Here is a 13,671-nt window from a genome sequence, read left to right on the forward strand (position 1 = left end):
AAATAAATAGATAATTGCATATACCACAACCCTATAACCAAACAAGTTGTATGTACTTTGTGTCCTTGTTCTAGACGTATATATAGCAAAAGTCCATGGTGATCAAATGTCCATAAAAGAGTTCTTCCCCATTTATATTTTAGCTGTGATTATTTCTATAATTCCACTGATGTATGTTTGTTAAATGCAAAACCTTTTAAAGATAATTGCAATATATATCATACAGCTTTACTTTCAGTTCAAGCACTTTAAATGCTTTTAAAAAAAAAAGCCTCGAGTCATCACTGCTGAGAGCTACATTTATTAAAACCACATTAACGTGGTTTTACTTTCACATATCGACTGGAAACGGACGCATGTGTTGCAGTAAACCGAGGACGACTGTTATCAGAAGAAATCCTCACTTTGTAAAGATGATAAGATAACGAGGCGTGATTTTAATACCTCTCTCTCTGTGTGTGTGTGTGTGTGTGTGTGTGTGCGTTCACAGGAAGATGATGGAAGTGTGCGGCGAGGCGGAGAACCGTCTGTCTTCAGAGCTGATGCAACACGAGCTGCAGATCGAGAAGGACGTTCTGGATCCTCTGAGTCAGCTCGCAGAGGTCAGACGCCTCACGCCCTGTGAACACAAACCACGTTGAAACATTTAAAAACACTTTTAAATGGCAGCCTGTGGTTTCCAATTAACATGCATAAAATGCATGCTTTATAAAAAGTGGGTCCTCGTATAGAAAGTTTGGGAAACGCTGGTTTACGTCATAGTTGTAAACTCACATCTTTGCTGTTCCGTGTTGTCTGGTTTTGGTCACATGTTCCTGTGAAGTAGAAGAAGGAAGGAGTAGAGACATAAGTGAGAGATGATGGACTTTTCTGTTTGTCCATGTTTACACAGACTCTTCCCTCACATGAGAAACTGCTCTCTCTGAGCTCAATGAATGTTTTTGTTGTCACCTGCAACACAAACTGAACTTAAAGTAGAGCAGGAGTTTGTCTTCTTCTTCTTGATTTCTTCATCTTGTTTCTTCTTCGTCTTGCTTCTACTTCTGCTCGACTCTTCTTGCTTCTACTTCATTACATTACATGTCATTTAGCAGACGCTTTTATCCAAAGCGACTTACAAGGGAATTGAGTACAACCTGCCAGGGCTGGAGTTGAACTTGTGACCATGATGTGTTTTGCACACAGGGTACCGGTCTTAACCACTGAGCTGGCCCACCCATTCTTCTTCTAGCTTCTAGCTTCTTGCGTCCTCATCTTGAATCTTCTTCTTCTGCTTGTTTCTACTTCTTCTTGCCCTTTCTTGCGTCTCCCTTTAGAGGTCACCCCATCAGATCATCTACCTCCATCTTGTCCTCCTCTGTTCTGAGGCTGTGAAATCAACTTGGTGTGTTTTGATTTTCCAGGTGGACATTCCCAACATCCTGAAGCAGAGGAAACAGCTCGCCAAGTTAGTGCTGGACTACGATTCTGCCAGAGCAAGGTCCGTCTCCTCACTTATTCCCTGCGTCGATTCTACCCTTTTTTTTTTCTTTTTTTTTGGCAGCTTCTGAATTTCATTGTGTTGTTTTTGTGTCTCTGGATAAACAAAGATGGTTGCAGGCAACCAAGTCAATAATCTCAGGAACAAATACACAAGCACTGACGGCCAAGGCTGACCTGCTCAAGGAGGAGGTGGATGAGGCCATGAACAAAGTGGAGCTTTGCAAGGTAACTTCATAAAGACACCTGCTGCTTCTCTATAGTGTCTGTATGTTATCACGTTTAACAGCTTTGTCTGTGATACTGAAAGAACGGGAAGGTTAAAGGTCATTTATGGTCTGTGAAAGAGAAACTGTAACTGGACCGTCCTGGACCGTCCAAGACCCTCAGGACCTTTGACCCACTTTTTTTTACTGACGCGCACAAATAAGTGAAAATGCCTCGTCAGCTCTCTGTGTGTGTGTGTGTGTGTGTGTGTGTGTATGTGCTGAGTTGAGTCACTTGTGAGTTTTCAGTGTGTAGTTGTTGTTGTTGGGTGTTTTTTCTGTGCAGGAAGTGCACAGCCTTGTGTTTCCTGTCTGTCTGTCTGTCTGTCTGTCTGTCTGTGTTGGTCTCACTGAGCTCAACAAGGCGCAGCAGGATTTATGACTCTCCTGGTTCTCTGCTGACCACGAACGCCCATCCGTGTGTCACCTGAATGATCCATTACTGTAATGGAAGTGAAGTGGAGATACATTTAGAAATGCTCACGCAGCACCACTCGCCCTCCTCCCTTCTCTTTGGTGTGAGAATGATAGGATTTACAGAGTTCTCCATATACTTGTTAAAAATACAGTCGTGACAGCGTGTTAAAGATTATTTTATAGAAATGTCATTGTAATAATAATGTCTAAGGGACTGTGGACACAAAAAAGAGTTCTTGTGAAAGTTATTTTTATCGCATCAGCTTTTGATTGACGCGGTTTTGGAAGCATTGAAATGCTATTTTTGGGAAATAAATGTTCCTATTGACAATCAACGCTACTTTGGGATTATGTTGATGTCATAATCTCACCTCGCTATCTTTGTTGTCGTCTCCTTCTTGTGTTGTTTTGATGTATTTGTTAACTTTTTTGTTCTTTCTTTAGTTGTCCTGGCTTTCTTTTATTATGTTATATAGTATAATTTGAATAAAGGTATGTATATGTACTGCAGCGTTTAGAGGTCTTTCATTTGAAAGGATGCCATGTTGACACAAAACTGTTTCTAACATGGAAAAAGTAAATAATTGTATAGGGAAAGTTCTGTTTCAGATATTCTTGATTTCTGATTTCCAGTTGTTGAATTCAGTTCCTTTTCTCTAATGTTATTGTGAATTACTTTATGAAATATGGGTTTTCATCTCCTTGTGCTCCACTTCTTCATCTACATCTCTTCTCTTTTCCTCCGCAGGATCAACTCGCTGCAGACATGTACAGTTTCTCCTCAAAGGAAGGCGACTATGCCTGCTACTTTGTAACGGTGAGCTCAGCTGATTGTGTTTGCATGAGGTTTTGCATGGGAATGTTTGCAGCTGCAGAGAGAGAGAGAGAGCGACTGAGACTGAGACTGAGAGAGAGAGACTGAGAGAGACTGAGAGAGAGGGACTGTCTGCTCACCAGTGTGTGTTTATGTTTTTCGTGCAGCTCTTAGAAGCTCAAGCTGATTACCACAGAAAATCTCTCAGTCTCTTGGAGAGTGTCCTGCCAACCATCCAGGCTCAGCAAGGTACAACACAAACATGCAAAAACATGGTTTTTCCTCTCACGCACACACACGCACGCACGCACGCACACGCACACGCACACACACACACACACACACACACACACACACACACAGAGTGCAGCTTTGTTAAAAAACATACGAGCTCAGTGCGACGCGTCATAAAAACCCTTCTTTACGTGTTTCCGACACCATTTAGACGCCAGTTACAATGTTTCCTAAAGAGGGCAAAGTATGTTTCTTTTTCCATTTGGATTAAAGGTGCAATACGCAACATTCTGCCTCATAACATGTCAGTGAAGAAGTGTGATGTCACTCTCTGTAAGTGTTGTTTCCTGTGTGTTGGCAGCAGTTTTATTTGAGTACAGCAGTTTCTAAGTCCAGTCTTTTGTTTATTGTGTTTCTTTAGTTTAGTTAAATCGTTTTATTGTTTTTTTATTACCAAACTTCCCTCTGACGTACATTAAAGCTCTGAACTTAACAGGAAATAGCAGACTTGGTCAGTATTAGAGGTCATCTGATGTGGGTCATTCTTTGGCAGTAGTGACTTTTAGTAATCAGTGTGGCCAACAGCTGATGTATAATTGCGATATATATATATATATATATTTTTTTTTTTTTAAACGTACTCTTTTTTTTCTCTAAAAAGGCTTCAGACGAGGTTAAAATAGGATCTGGCCTTTTTCCATTGAGAGCTCTACGAGACACGCAAGTGCTTCAAAATGACTCAACGCATGGTTCCCACGGGTCCTTGAAACCCTTGAAATTTGTGAAGTAAAAAAACACCCTAAATAGACTCGGGTCATTGAAGTGCTTTGAATTCTGTTAAATTTAGGTAAATGTCTCCCTTGTTTGTTACGACGCCACCTACTGTTTCACACCCTGCATTGCCTCATGTACGTAGACGAGTCTGCGACGTATACTTAGACTATCAGTGTTGTGGACACTGTCCGCTGTCTCTCTCTCTGTTGTTGCCGTGAGTTACCGCTCAGAACAATGAGCGAGTAAAGTTGAGCAAAGAGAGGAACAACGTGACGACGTGTTGGCCAGGACATGAAAATTCCAAGATCTCTGTCTCACCAAAGACAAATGACAAAGACTGACTTTGACCAGATGCAGAGCGTGCTGCAAGTCAATAAAAGTGGACGCCATCACGGAGACGCTCTTACGAGTTGCCGTCCACTTCTTATTAAGATGCGTCAGCACATTCAGACCTTGGATTTGATGTCAACCAAGGTGTGGGATCCTGGATTAATGCCACATGTCCGATGTGGTTGTTTGAATGGTTAGAACAGTCATGGATCACTATAGTTTTGGTCTTTCAGTGACATCACTCTGCTCTTTTTTCCCCACCAAACTCCATTGTATTTATTAAAGGGCCAAAACCGAGACCTAAATATTAAAGAAAAGTCTTTTGTTTTCCGGTTTTGACCTCGTAAAGTCTCGTGAGCTCACAGCTTTAGCCGTGTCTTATTTCTGCACTAAACACATGTATGTAAACCAGACGAGGCTGCTCTCCCAGCAGGTGGTGATGACTCACTCACTACACACACACACACACACGCGAGCATGTGGTTGTTATTATTTATTTATTATGTGTGTGGTGGGAGGGTGAGGACGGGTGAGGGAAGAGCCTGAGGGGAGACTTTGTTGACCCAGAAATCTGCCGTCCAGAGCAACAACAGGCTGTTTGTCACCACCCTGGAGCTGGTTTTATTTTTTTTACGACAGAACAGACATTAATAATGAAGGAATGAAGTTACAGTACCTCTTTTATTTTTTTAATCGATCAGACTCGTGGACCGAGAAGCCTGCGTTTGGCACCGGGCTGGACGAACACCTGAAGAGGAGCGGGCGAGAGGTCGCTCTGCCGTTAGAAGCCTGCGTCATGATGCTTCTGGAGACTGGCATGAAGGAAGAGGTGAGGAAACCACACATGACTCCATCCATCCATGTTACTCCATCAGTACACTTGATGCACCTGTAAAAGAAAAAGTTTGTTAAGTGAGATGTCAAAAGCAACGGTTTTCCTCAGGAGTGACTCACATTCACAAGGAAATTCCTACAGAAAATGCAGTTGGGAATGCTGAGAACTCATCCAACATCTGCATTAACAAGGCAAAGCCACGTAGAGCTAAAAAAAGAAGAAGTAGAAAATGGAAAAAACAATGTTTGAAAATGCTGACTCAATATTCCCAAATAAGAGAAATTCTGCTGATTTGGCATTCCCAACCAAGTCCAAATATACCTCAGCATTCCCAACTTAATCATAATTCTGAAAAGGCATTCCTTTACAATTAGCATGTACAACGTATAAAAATGCTAATTTAGCATTTCCAGTTAAATCCCAAAATACGTAGAGTTTGCATTCCCAACTAAATCACAAATAGCTCAGGCAGCATTCCCAACCACATCAGTGTTCACTTCAGCATCTAAAACTAAATGTAAAAAGATGACACAAAATCTCACTTACTGTACCTTTAAAAGTCACGCGAAGCGAGCGTCGATTCTTGTTTATTCAAACAACCGTGACCAACGTTTAAACTGTTTGTTCCCACGAACACAGAAGTGGAGGACGTGGGTGGACACAGCGACTGTAAACACGGGAAACAGAGACACTGATTTATTTCAGCGTGATGTCGTTACAAATTTAGAAGACAATAGAATCCACTTGTCTCCGCCGCTCCATAAATCACAACCTTTTTTGTTTTTAGTACATGTGCAGGCCAAAAACAGGGAGCGAGTGCGGGGTTGACTGTGAATGTGTGTGTTTTTGTGGCCTTTATTCATCACACTGAGAGACGAGTCTGTGTCATTACAGCGTGAAGAGCCTCTTTGTTTATGTGTCGCAGTAAAGAGAGCGCGGGGTGTGTTTGTTTGTCTGTTCTCTTTAAGGTTTCATTATGTGCAGCTGGCAGAGGCAGTTTATGGAGTCACACACACACACACACACACACACACACTCTTTATCTGTGCGAGTGTGTATCGTCATTGTAGTGTGTGTGTGTGTGTGTGTGTGTGTGTGCTGGACGTGTTACTGTGGTTTATTTGTCTTTTCTCTCTGTGTAACAGGGTCTGTTCAGAATCGCAGCAGGAGCATCCAAGCTAAAGAAGCTAAAGGCGGCGCTGGACTGTTCCACGTCACAACTGGAGGAGTTCTACTCCGACCCCCATGCTGTTGCTGGTACGTCCCAAAAACCACAGCAACACAGGTGGAACAAAAACCTTCATGATACGCGTGATACCGATAATATCACGATACGATACGAGATCCACTACACCGATAGTATCACGATACAATACAGTATGTGGTCCACAATACCGATAATTTCATGATACGATACAGTACGATGTCTGTAATACTGATAATATCACGATACGTTGTCCACAATTCCAATAATATCATGATACAATACAATAGGTGGTCTGTGATACCGATAATATCACGATACGCTACAATATGTGGTCCATAATATCACGATATGATACATAGTCCACAATACCGATAATATCACGATACGCTACGTGGTCCACAATTCCAATAATATCATGATACAATACAATAGGTGGTCTGTGATACCGATAATATCACGATACGCTACAATATGTGGTCCATAATATCACGATATGATACATAGTCCACAATACCGATAATATCACGATACAGTACGTGGTCCACAATTCCAATAATATCATGATACAATACAATACGTGGTCCGTGATACCAATAATATCGCGATACCACAATATATTGCCAGACAACCATATCGCGATACACCATGATATCTTGAACAATGATTTAAAAAGTCTAAAAAGTTAAAAAGGTCATTTTGTAAACCGTTCACTCTCCCATTCCAAATCCCATAGAGAAAATCGTCCATTTTCCATAACAGCACACAGGAGCTGTTATGGAAAATGGACGATTTTCGATCTATTTTTGATCTACTACTGCCTCTATAATTAACTTCTAATGTGTAGTTTTGGGTTCTTGGTGATTGAAATCCTTCAATTTAATTTACTTTAGTGACATAAACTTAACAAATGAGGCAGCAGTAAACCAGCAGCTCCTGTTTCCCTCTGAGTTAAAAACACTGATTTTCTTTATGGACTTTGGTGTGGCACAGTGAGCGCTTGGTGAGGCTTTTGATAAATATGCGTCAGTACCTCATACAACCTCTGAGTGACGTTTTATGTCCTGGAAAAGTGGATTAAAGGTTGGAAAATGTGTGTTTTCAGGAGCTCTGAAGTCTTACCTGAGGGAGTTGCCGGAACCTCTAATGACCTTCCAGCTTTATGATGAATGGATCCAGGCGTCGAGGCAAGGCTCATAACATAATCACTGTAAAACTGATTTATTACTGCTCTGCTATCAGGCACAGTACACACACACGTGTGCAGGATGTGGGTCACTGGGTCATGTAAGTGTTACACAGACTTTGTTCGTTTCCATGTTTCCAGTGTGTCGGACCCAGACAAGAGGCTGCAGGCGCTCTGGGTCGTTTGTGATAAGCTACCAAAGAACAACAAAACCAACCTGAGGTGAGTTTGTTTACTCTTGAACCACGAGCACAGTGAGCGTGAAGTATTTCCTGTTTTTAACGCGTGTTTCGCTCGTGTGTGTGCAGGTATCTGGTGAAGTTTTTAGCCAAACTGGCTCAGGACAGCGAGGCCAACAAAATGACTCCCAGCAACATCGCCATTGTCCTGGGACCCAATCTGCTGTGGGCCAAGACCGAGGGGTGAGAGGTCCAATAATAATAATAATAATAATAATAATAATACAATAACGTGCTTTATCAGGGAGTTCTTGGGCTGAAACTGATATGTCCCTTTATTTAATCTATTCTGTAGTGGAGTTGACATAATATTTTACAGTTGTACATAAACATTTCCTTAATTTTTCTAAATCTTAGTGTGTTTACCGACATCCTGGTTAATCCTGGTTAATCCCAGTTTTTTTGTCGTGTATGTTTCAGTTGAAATGGTCACATGTTTGCTTGGTGTGTTTGTGTTTCTTACCAGGACTCTGGCTGAGATGGCTGCAGCTACCTCTGTGCACGTGGTGGCCATCGTGGAGCCCATCATCCAGCACGCTGACTGGTTCTTTCCTGAGGGTGCGTTCCCCATCTGGAGTTACCGGTGCATCCTGCGTTTCACGTTTTCCTTCAATAAAAACTTAAAAACTAGAACTGCACACAGTCATGATAGGGCCGAGCAGAGCAGCAGTTCTCTGACCTCACCGTCTCCCACACTCGGTACAAGAAACGCGTTCGGACGACTTCGCTCATTTACGTCGGGTACTAATGGCCAAAATGAAATGTCTCACCACGTATTTAATATCACATTACATGTCATTTAGCAGACGCTTTTATCCAAAGCGTCTTGTAAAAAAGTCGGTTGACAAACGCGCTCGGACGAGTTGGCTTATTTAGCGCGTCGCCATGGTTACGGTCGACTTTTTTGTCCGTCTTGGTCTCGAACATCTTCTCACCAAGTGTGGGGATATTTGGTGGAACTCAATTTTGCCTGTTTTCACCTGAGGGGGCGCTATATTCACCAGAACGCTCCCAGCTTTTGAACGTTCTCTAATCTTGCTGTACTCGTTCCTGTGCTTGTCTGTTTGCTCAGAGGTGGAGTTTAACGTGTCGGGGATGTTTGCGATGCCCGTCCCCGCCTCAAACCACAACAACCACCTGGACTACGACAGCGGCACCATCGAGAGGAAGAGGCCCGGCAGCGCGATGGGACCAGACGGCGACACGTCACGCAAGGACAAGTAATAACCGTCCTCTGCAGCCGCTTTATAACCTGCCGTCTCTGTCCCCACACACGTTAATCCTCACTGTGGACATAATCATTTACCTGTTAATCCAGTCGCTTTTTGTCTTTTTGCTTCTTGTAAAATGTGGGGCTCATTTTTTACTGACTTCTCACTGTGGGTTGTGGTGATTCTCTCCTCCCGGTCCCGTCTCTGTCTCCCCTGCTCTCCCTGTGCAGCACCACCCCTAACAAGCACTCGGACCACACCCTGCGTAGAGGCAGTAACACCTTAGGTAGAAAGCAGCACACCTCACCTGCCTTCCAGCCTCCTTTACCCCCTGTGGAGGCTCCAGCAGGGCAGGGCCCCGTGGCCGGGCCGCTCCCCCTGCCCCTGGCCGAGCCTCAGCCTCAGCCACAGGCTCCTCCAGGGGGTTCAGGGCCTGACGCGGGTCAGCATAGCTTGGCGCAGGGTTTGGCCGCTCTCGCAGCCGCTCAGCAGCTTCTAGCCCAGCACACAGAAGAGCTCAGGTAAGAGCTGCTCTCCTGCTTCTCTGCTGCTGGGGGGGAATAACACAGCATGACGTATGACGTGTTTTTACCACTCGGTAACGACTCAAAATGGATTCGAGCCACTTAGCAAAAGTCTCACCTGATAAAATCTAAAGTCTCCTTAAGTCCATATTATGTGTTTGACAACGTTTTACGGCCGGAAACCTACGTTTGTGAACCGCTCACTCTCCCGCACCAAAGCCCAGAGAGAAAAGCAGCGTTTTTAGCTTGTGAGGACACAGGAGCTGATGCTCCACGGCTGCCTCGTTTGTTACGTTTGTGCCACTGAGGTTAATCTAGAAGAAGGATTTCACACAGCGGAGTCGAGCTCGTGAGGACTTACTGACGGAGGCGGCAGTGGATCAGTGGATCAGTGGATCAGCAGCTCCTGTTTGCATTGCTGTTCAATTGCAGGTTTTTTCTATGGGCTTTGGTGCAGAGACACAGTCTTCACTTTCATTTCACTGAGAGAAAAAGCTCCAAACATCAAGTGTTGCTTTTACTAGTTGAGCCTTTTGTTAAGTGGCTAAAATAATTAACTATAACATTAAAGTACAGATACAGACTGTAGACTCCTCCTCCTCCTCCTCATCATCTCTCGGTCACTCTGGGTTCCACTCGTTGTTTCTCTCACATTCAAATAAAACCACAAGTTTTTCTTGCACCGCCACCAGTCGCAGCTATGCAGACGCGTCTGAAGTCGTCCCACAGAACCAGCACAACAAAGGCTGCTGTCATTGTGCTCGCAGTCACACTTCCCATCATCCTCTCTGCTTCCCAAATCTCTGGACTCAGCAGGAACTTCACATTAACCGGCTCAAACCGCTCTGAAAAAAAAAAGCCTGCACTGTTGAGTCCGTGATTCAAGTCTTTGTATGATTAAAAGCCGGTGAAAGGACGACATTCACGACGTCCAGCTGATTGTGATGGGAGAGTGAATCAGATTAAACAGAGATTACAACACAGCTGCTGAAAAATCATCCTGAATCCACTTTAACAGCCTAAAAATCAATGAGATCAACATGTCAGATGTTTTTAAAAAGCCTTTATTTAATCATTTCTCTTTCATTTACTCTGAAGTAACCCAAAGCTACGAGACTCCACAGCCGCGCCGACGCCTCTGCTCCAGAGGAACGGCTCTGGAGCAGGAGGAGGAGGAGGAGCAGGAGGAGGAGGCGGCCAGGCTGCAGGACAGCTGGGCACCGGGACATCAGGAGCCGGATCCATGGGGCCAAGTCCTCATATGATGCGCAGAGGTGAGAGATCAACTCTCTGACGGTTTGCAGACACAGGAAGTGACAGTTCTGGTGAAGATATCGCAGCTTTTATCACTTTTCTAACATAAAATACGACTTTTTCTGGATTAATAATCCCTGTATAGTCCAGATTCACGCTTAATACATTTTTATGTGACGTCTTATTTGAAATACCTCATAATTACACATCTAACCTCCGTAAACATCTGTACGGAATAAATAAATGAGACATAATAAAACACTAGTGATTTGTTTTAACTGCATTTCAAACAAAGAAACTACTTAAACCACAAAAACAGCTAATTAGAGCATAACATCGCACATTATTTATAGCCATACCGTCATTAAAAGACTTCAATTCATAAATGAATTAAAACTTAATCTTATGCATGTTATTTAAAACAAACGTAAATAAATCTTAACTAAAGGTTCGGGAAAATTAGTTTTTGGGGACCCAAAAATAATCTTACGTGACCCCTCTGTGGGTCCCGACCCGGCCTTTGGGAACCGCCTACTGCAAAAACAGGAAGTAGCTGCACTTTGCACACGTGTAGAACAAATTTAGTTTCAGGTACGAATCGCGTGGTGAAGCTAAATGTAACTCAGCCCTCAGATTATTCAGATTATTGTGATTTTCCTGCTCTGAGCTGACAAAATGGCCGCAGGAGTAAAATAATGATTTTTCTCTTCCGGTTCCTCAGGTACAAAGAAACAGGCTCCGCCTCCTCCCAAACCCACCAACCCTCCTCCCTGTCAGCCATGTAATCCACTCAACCACGCCTCCTCCTCCTCTCCGACGCCCAGACCGCTGTCCAGCCACTCCCCCACCTCGCCGTCCTCGCATCCGTGTGCCACGCCCAGACGCCACTCCAGCAACCAGCCGCCGCTGCACGCGCCCAGCCACCCGCCGCCCGAGCCGCCCACCCAGTCCAGTCCCCCGATGCCGCTCGCGTCGCTCGCTCAGTCCGGCGCGGACGCGTCGCCTCCGAGCACGCCGACGCCTCCGGACACGCCTCCTCCGACCTCGGCTGCCGCCGGCCAGGACGCGGCCGCTCCTCCGTCTCCGTCTCCGTACCAGACCGGCTCCCTCCCGCGACCGCGGCCCGTCCCCAAACCGCGGAACAGACCCAGCATCCCGCCGCCGCCGCAGCCCAACACGCCGGGCGGCGACGCTAACGGAGTGTGTGCGTCTGCGCTTAAGACGACGGGTGAGTGTGAGTGTCTGTGTGTGTGTGTCTCTGTGTGTGTGTGTGTGTGTGTAACACTGACTCACACACTCATGACTGAACTAACAGTGACGTTGTAATAACTCTGCAGGTTAAAGACGCACACGCGCGCCACAGGTTTGTTTCCATCTCTGATTCTACGACTTTCACTCTTTGTTTTGCAGTTTCTGCTCAAACTTCACTCTGATGCTCGACTGCAATCAAACGTTTAATAAAAACAACGCCTGTTTCTGGTCTTTAAGAGTCCAAACAAATCTCAATTTAAACTGATTACAGTCCAAGGAAAGAAGAAATCCAATGTATTCAGTGTCTTAATCAAGTGAAATGTTAAATCTCTTAAAACTGACACTGAAAAATAGAATTATTTAAGCAGGAGTTCATGTTGTTTTTGTATATAATAATATATATATTTTCATTATAAAGGAGCAAAGAGTCTGATTGTTTTGGACCAAACCATTAAATGATCCACAGATAAATCACCCTGAATTCTTTGTTAATATGAAGCAAATAAAAACAGATAATATTCACATGAAGAAGCTGAAACTTGATTGAATTATTACTGATTATTTGAAAGCTTTCCTGTAATTTGTGATGATTTCAGTGAGAAACGTGAGCCGAGCATCAGCGTGGTCATTTCTCACCATGACTCGTTCTTCTTCTTTTCCACTCACAGAAATAATAACGACGTTTGTTTCTCTGAGGCTGAAAACAGAGTCTCTCTGTTTCATAAACGTCAGGTTTTTATTTTATTTCTTTGTCGCATGTTTGTCTCTGAAGCTATGACATCACACACACACACACACACACACACACACACACACACACACACACACACACACACACACACACACAGCATCAGAGCAGCTGATTCAAAGCAACACTTTCATCATCTGCTCTCACTCTCTGTCTGTGTGTGTGTGTGTATGGCAACAGCGCCACCTGCTGTGTCACAGACAAACCTCCCCCAGTGGAAACTATGACAGAGAGTCATGACATGTTTTTCCTGCTGCACGTTTGTGATTAAAGTCCATGTTTTTATAAATGTGGACATGAACAACGTGTGTGTGTGTGTGTGTGTAAACTTTACTAACAAACACTGGAGGTGAAGGAAACGGTTTCTTCTTTTTTAAGTTGGTTCTTTATCGGCGTGGGGAATTTTTCCTGTGATTTGATTAGAAAATGTTTAGCGATTCGTCTTCATTAGTGTTTGCAAAACTGGAAACTTTCCATGGGAATTAACTTGGAATGTTTCGAAATTGAAGGCTGGGAACTTACATGTAGTTAGTAAATAATATTATTAAAACAAAATCTTATCAAAAACCGTCAGATTTGGTGAAAATACAGTTAAATATCAACATTAACATCTGTTGGATTATTTTACTTTAATCTGTGTCATGTTTTTTTTAATTGTATGTGACAGTTTATTTAAATGAAAATTACCAGTTAATTTCTATACATGCTATGAAAAATGTGTAATATTTCCCAAAATTCCCAAAGGTAAATTCCCATGGAATGTTTTCAAATTGTAATATTTTCCTAAACTTTTTGAAGTTGTAATATTTCCTAAAATTTCCAAACTAAAGTTCCAGGAAAGTTTCTGGAAATTTACTGGGAATTTTTCAACCTTAGACTTAATGCATCAGTGTTTATCTTTAAAA

General features: G+C 43.4%; 1 protein-coding gene across 6 annotated transcripts in view; it reads left to right on the forward strand.

The window, feature by feature from the left end:
- arhgap17a (Rho GTPase activating protein 17a) overlaps positions 1-13,671 on the forward strand; it is a 37,644-nt gene that overhangs the window by 20,451 nt on the left and 3,522 nt on the right. For 2 of the 6 annotated variants that reach the window (XM_058621060.1, XM_058621062.1), the window contains 15 exons: positions 491-602; positions 1,404-1,480; positions 1,590-1,707; positions 2,911-2,979; positions 3,144-3,225; positions 5,016-5,143; positions 6,295-6,406; positions 7,459-7,540; positions 7,681-7,761; positions 7,848-7,961; positions 8,245-8,336; positions 8,851-8,998; positions 9,220-9,510; positions 10,612-10,787; positions 11,489-12,001. In XM_058621060.1, coding sequence (XP_058477043.1) covers positions 491-602; positions 1,404-1,480; positions 1,590-1,707; positions 2,911-2,979; positions 3,144-3,225; positions 5,016-5,143; positions 6,295-6,406; positions 7,459-7,540; positions 7,681-7,761; positions 7,848-7,961; positions 8,245-8,336; positions 8,851-8,998; positions 9,220-9,510; positions 10,612-10,787; positions 11,489-12,001 — 2,195 coding nt within the window. Of the gene's footprint in view, positions 1-490; positions 603-1,403; positions 1,481-1,589; positions 1,708-2,910; positions 2,980-3,143; positions 3,226-5,015; positions 5,144-6,294; positions 6,407-7,458; positions 7,541-7,680; positions 7,762-7,847; positions 7,962-8,244; positions 8,337-8,850; positions 8,999-9,219; positions 9,511-10,611; positions 10,788-11,488; positions 12,002-12,104; positions 12,131-13,671 lie in introns of all 6 variants that reach the window. The other 4 variants (XM_058621063.1, XM_058621065.1, XM_058621061.1 and 1 more) reach the window with 4 other exon arrangements.

The sequence above is a fragment of the Solea solea genome, chromosome 21 (genome assembly GCF_958295425.1).
Source record: "Solea solea chromosome 21, fSolSol10.1, whole genome shotgun sequence".
Classification (NCBI taxonomy): Eukaryota; Metazoa; Chordata; class Actinopteri; order Pleuronectiformes; family Soleidae; genus Solea; species Solea solea.